At 40.0% G+C, this 6,000-nt stretch overlaps 1 protein-coding gene across 3 annotated transcripts in view; it reads left to right on the forward strand.

Moving 5' to 3' along the window:
- The window catches only part of Smarcad1 (SNF2 related chromatin remodeling ATPase with DExD box 1), a 73,099-nt gene extending 69,868 nt beyond the window's left edge, over positions 1–3,231 (forward strand). For all 3 annotated transcript variants that reach the window (XM_042273422.2, XM_076566879.1, XM_076566878.1), the window contains one exon: positions 1,514–3,231. In XM_042273422.2, the coding sequence (XP_042129356.1) occupies positions 1,514–1,575 (62 nt within the window). In that variant the 3' untranslated portion in view covers positions 1,576–3,231. The remainder of the gene's footprint in view (positions 1–1,513) is intronic.
- Positions 3,232–6,000: the final 2,769 nt, after the last annotated feature.

The raw sequence follows: 6,000 nt of genomic DNA on the forward strand, positions 1-6,000 counted from the left end.
GAGTATGTGTATTCCTTCCTTTCTCTCACATGGAGTTTTTTTGCCCTGTGAATGAAGGCACATTTGTAGATGAGTGTGTTTATTGACAGCATGGTTAAAGCATGATTCCTCTTAGTCTGTTTCTCTAGAGCTGGTCTTGGGCTCAGATTCTGCAGTTACATGTATCACCTGGGCACCTGCCAGTTTGAAATGGAGATTTCCAAATTCTCTATTGCACTTATGTGCTTAGGAACTGAGGTGTTGGTACGCTGTCTAATTCAACAAGCCTTCTAGTTGTATTAAGCAGAGAACCGTTGCTTTATGATAAAAATTGTGGGATTCTTTCTTAAAGCAACTGGTTAATTACACTTTTGAACTTTCATTACAGAAATTTTGATATAAAAATGCTGGAAAGATGGTGTGAAGGAAAGCTCACTGACTGACCGCTTTGATGGGCACAGTCTGTGCTTACTTTCTCTCCTCCAGCACTCAGGATTTTAGACAAATACTTTCTGAGTTGTTTCAAGCAAGTGATTTTCAGATATAATCACATTTCCTACTGAGATTTCTCCCAGTGTCCTTTTAATATTTTTTAATGAGATTTGTTTACTTTGTTATGAGTGTGTGTGTGTGTGTGTGTGTGTGTGTGTGTGTGTGTTGCCTGCATGTATGTTGTACACTGCGTTTGTGTAGTTTACACTGAGGCCAGAAGAGGGCGTCAGATCCTCGGGAACTGGAATTGTAAGCCATCATGTGGGCGCTTGGAATTGAACCCAGGTCCTTTGGAAGAGCAGCCAGTGCTCTCAAATGCTGAGCCATCTCTCTCCAGCACCCTTATAATATTTTTATAGTTACTTTTTTTTGAAACCAGGGTCCTACTAAAGTTTACCCTTTAGATATTACTTTGTTCTGTCTGTAGTATCTTTACCCTGAAAAGACACTCTTTGCTCTCCTTGCATTTCTTTAGGGTGGTACCAGTTAGTTTAGGACAAGTGTTAAAACTTGGTGCCATGGACTGTCTTCAGGTCTGTTGAATAAGCTTGGAGGGAAGGGGATCCAGGAACTCCTTAAGGGTTTGTCCAGTGTTCTGGGCCCTGCACATTTGTGTCTTTTACCAGAGAATACTGCAGGTGAAAGTGTTCTTGTAGTTTTGTGTGAGAAGTGATTCATTGTGCTTCATTTCAGCTGTGTAACTCATAAAGTCATTTGTAGTTTATGGCTGCACACATTAGAAATATTTGTGACTTCACAGCTATGTCATTGCCAGTAATTAGGAAATGAATAACTAAGTTGCATGGTTAGGGCAGATATTTTTTTTTTTTTGAGCTGAGGACTGAACCCAGGGCCTAGCAAGCGCTTACCACTGAGCTAAATCCCCAGCCCCTAAGGGCAGGTTTTTAATGAGATGACGCTGAAACAAACTGGGTATGAGTTATAGGTAGGAACTCACAAAAAAAAAAAAAAAAAAAAAGAAGTATGTCTTAGAAGCCTGGATATTTCTGTGTAACGTTTCACATCATTTTCTGACCTGCAGCTGATGAAGGGAATATGCCAGCAGATATAGCCACATTACTAAAAACGTCAATGGGCCTGTGAAGGGAGAACTCAGAAGTCCCGATTGATGAGGAAATATCAACTTGGTGCACTCAAGGACATTCACATCACAGTGACCATGGGGTTTATGAGCATTTGTAACTTTTTATAATTTCATGTTGCATTTCTCATAGTATGGACAGCTTTTTGCCACTAACTGGATTCTCCAGATATTCACATCCTGAAGATGTTGAATCATCATTTTACAAAGCAGTTTTCTGAATGGGGATTATTAGTTGGTGATTGTTTGTAACAAATATGCTAATGCTTTAGAAATGTCAGTATTTTTGTAATTATTTCTACCTCCAAATATATATATATATTGTCTTTCACTGGATAATGTGTGTAGATTTACATGTGCCTTATTTGACAATGCTTATGTCTTGTTTTTGCTTGTCTCATTTGAAGTTTTTATTATGTTAAAGAATGAAGCAGTATAGGTTGTTTAGCCTTCATTTTATTGCTATTTGAAGCAGATGTTCACCAATGTCAATAAGAACTTAGCCTGAATTGAAAGGTGGCATTCCATCTACTAACATCCCCAGGTCCTCTTCCTACTTGTGTTAGACTCATTTGTTTGGCTAGGCACTAAGTTGTTTTCCAGTGGGTAGTAACTAAAGCCTTTCTCCTGCGCTGTGGCTCATTCCTTCTCTCCTTTTCTTTCTGCACGTGTGTGCTCACTAACCGCCTGCTCTGGTGTGTGCTGCCATCTCTTTCCTCTCCCGCTTTTGCTTCTCTTGCTGTTGCCCAGTCACTTCGGCTGCAGTTCTCCACATACTTCCTGCTACCATACACAGACCGGCAAGTGCTGCGGATGCTCTTCTAGGCCAGCAGAGCAGGTTAACTTCAAGTTCCTTCACTTCAAAGGAGACTCCGTGTGACTTCACGCTAAGGCAGCACTAGGTACTGTGTAGACATAGGTCATTATAAATTCGTACCAAAATATAATTTACCAGTTCCCAGGATTTCCAATACAAGACCACTGAAGAGAAGCCATTGTTCAATTCCGGATCAGTGTGGGTGACAAAATGAAATTTAGAAGTAAAATTGTCTATATGATATTTCAGTCTTTATTAACTATTCCTTTAAATTTTGCCTGTCAGTCTATATTGCTGTTTTTATTATACACCAGATTCTTTGTACAACTTGTGAGTTTTATGTGTTTTGTTTTTATTATGTAAATATCATTATAAATAAACTTATTTATAAATGAGAGATTTCTTAATTATTGGAGCTTACTTTTCAAGACGTCCTGACTGCTAAGGTGCTAGGTAAGTTGTTAGAAGGTTGATAGGATCTTGCAGTGCTTTTTTTTAGGTACCCAAGACTCGGAACTCCTGACTTAGTAGATATAGTTTTGATGCTGTATGAATATATATGAAATATCAGCACTACAGGGCTACCAGGAATCTGCAGGTGTCCATGCTACCTCCTGATCACAGGACCCAGGTCACTTAGCAAGTTGTTGGGAAACATACCTCTTAAAGCCACGGTGAATCTCTTAACTTTGCTGTATGAATGTATCTCCCATAGTAGGCTCTTTTGTTGTGTTATATTCATATTTCTTCTAATGAAATGTGGTTGGAGTCTCCCTGTAATATTCTGTTATTATGTCTCGGGCTTAATAAAAATATTTGTGATCATTGTTGTATTTCACAACCGTTGTAATAGTTTCTAACCTTCTTTCAATCCTTCCCCATAGAAGTGTATAATATTGAGCAGAAATGGGATCATCTTGTGTTGAAGATATTGCTTGGCAATAATTTGGGATTTGTTACTTAGAATGAATCCTTAGATGTTCCTTCATTGGGCTGGTGCCATTAAATATCACAGCCCATTATTTACAGAAAGCATACAAAAGCCACAAGGTGTTAATATCATCACCAACTGAGGTAGGCATTTTATTGGCTTGTTTTTGGTTTTTCTAGACAGGATTTCTCTGTGTAGCCCTGGCTGTCCTGAAACTCACTCTGTAGACCAGGCTGGCTTTGACCTCAGGGATCCATCTGCCTCTGCCTCTAGAGTGCTGGGATTAAAGGCATGTGCCACCAATGCCCAGCATGAAGTAGATTTTATTTTATTTTATTAGTACAAGTTACACATGGATAGTAAGTGTATCTTGTGTGTCTTGGACAGGTAACTTTGTCCAACAGGAGTTATAGAGTGAAGGTATGGATGGATCAGAAGATTGAATTTCCATTTGCACAACACTTAAGCAGCCCATAAAGGAGAGATCCACCCTCAGTGGCTTCCTGACATTTAAAATTATGTTTAATATTGCCCTATAGAACATGCTGTGGTTACATTTTTACACTTGAACTATGAATCATAGAATATGTAAGACTATCTTATTTTGAGTTTCTATTTTTGCTAAGTTTGTATTCATTACTTCCCCTAAATTATATTCCATTGAAGACTATTTTTAATGGAATGGTATGTGGAGGGAAATGCCTATATTATATATATATATATAAAATAGGCATTATCATCTTCCTTCAAAGCATTGTTTGAATATTTCTTTAAAGATTTTTTTCTGTAGATAGTTTAAATCACATGCTGTCTATCTGTGCAAAGAGATTCTTTTTTATTAGCAGCACCAATAACAAAATTTTATCCAAAAGATCAAGGTCCTTAGGAAATGCATTTTGTATTTGTGTATAGCGTATAGTAACATGCAAGGGTTTTGCCTCCCTACTCCCTTACCCCCTGCAAATCAGAACACTGTTTTAAGAAAAGAACACACCTGGCTAAATAAGAGCGCACCTAACTGGATGTGTATTTCCTTTCTCCCTATACTCTCCTCTTTCTCTCTCTCTTCCAACAATATATAGTTTAAAATAGGAATTGAGGCACGACAGCAAAGAAACAGGAGGGAGAGTTGAACTGAGTCTAAAGGCAGCTTGGCCAGGTAGTGCATTCTACCACCCTTGAGATACCGAATGAGACCCTGTCTCAAAACAATACAAAACAGTCCTCTAGGATTATTTAAATAGTGCTAATTAGAAGACTTTTAAGAAAAAAATTATTGGACAGAATCTGCCAGCTCTGATTGGACCAGGAGAACCTTGATCCAGTAACTGATAGAAGCAGATGCAGAGGTCCACAGCCAAGCACCAGGCTAAACTCCAGGACTCCGGTTGAAGAGGGAAGAGGCATTCTACAAGGGACATCAAGATCATGATGGGGAAACCTACAGAGACAACCAAACCAATCAACAGTTTGGAGCCTCCGTGGCACTGGACTAGGCTGTCTGAATAAGTGAGACAGTTGTGTAGCTTTGGTCTCTTTAAGGGGCCTCTGGCAGTGGGATCAAGATCTATCCCTTGTGCAAAAGCTGACTTTTTGGAGTCTATTACCTATGGTCAGACACTTTGCCCAGCCTTAATGCTGAAGGGAGGGGCTTGGACCTGTCTCAGCTAAATGTACCAGGCTTTCTCATGGGGAAGCCTTACTTTTTTGGAGGAAGGGATTGGGGGGTAAGGTGGGGTGGAAGGCTAGGAGGACAATGAATGGGAGGAGGGATCTGTGGTTGGTATGTAAAAATGAATAAAAATTTCTTAATAAAAATTACTGGATTTTACTTAATAATAAATTTATTGTGTGTGAGTGTACATGCCACAGTGCCTGAGGGGAGGTCAGAGGACACATAGGTAGACGTTTAGTCTTTTGCTTCCTTTACGTAGGTGCCATGGATTGATCTGAGGTCTTCAGACTGGCCTCAAGTACCTTTACCCATGGTGCCATCTCACTGGCACACAGAGGATTATGTGTGTCTCTGATTCCCAGTCACCATAAGTTAGCAGTCATTTTGCCACACACTGCCCACTGTGACATTTTGCTTCTCCACAGATCCAACCCAATGGAGCCAGCTAATCATTGGGCTGAAGTCTATGAGATGGAGCCACATAGATCTTTTCCTGTACGCCATTTGTGTCACAGTTTGGCAGTGATTAAAAAGCTAACTAACACAGATTTTGGATTTTTTTTTTCCTCAAAGAAGTCTCGTGTTCATGGTAACACTAAGGAGCAGTCTGATATTTTGATATACTCCTGTCCCCAGATCTACAGCCTCCCAGGTAGCAACATCTGGTCTCCTATAAGCCACGGTTTGCTTTACAGCGGACTTGGTGTTCTGCATTCTGAGTCAGTTGACAAGTGTGAGGACATGTGCCTGTCACTGCAGACAGCATCCCACAGAATAGCTTGACTGCCCCAGATCTGCCACCAGTCCTGCCCATGTCACCACTGACCTGGGCAACTTCTCATTCTCTTCGTTGTCCTTTTTCCATCATGATATGAAGTTGGATCCTTTTTGTATACGCTCCTTTCATTTGGCCCTGAGTAACCATACCTGATCTGTATGTACCAAAGTTTATTTCTCTATTTCCTGCTGAAGAGTTTTGAAGTTTTGACAGCTGTATGTAAAGC

The sequence above is a fragment of the Peromyscus maniculatus genome, chromosome 3, assembly GCF_049852395.1.
Source record: "Peromyscus maniculatus bairdii isolate BWxNUB_F1_BW_parent chromosome 3, HU_Pman_BW_mat_3.1, whole genome shotgun sequence".
Lineage (NCBI taxonomy): Eukaryota > Metazoa > Chordata > Mammalia > Rodentia > Cricetidae > Peromyscus > Peromyscus maniculatus.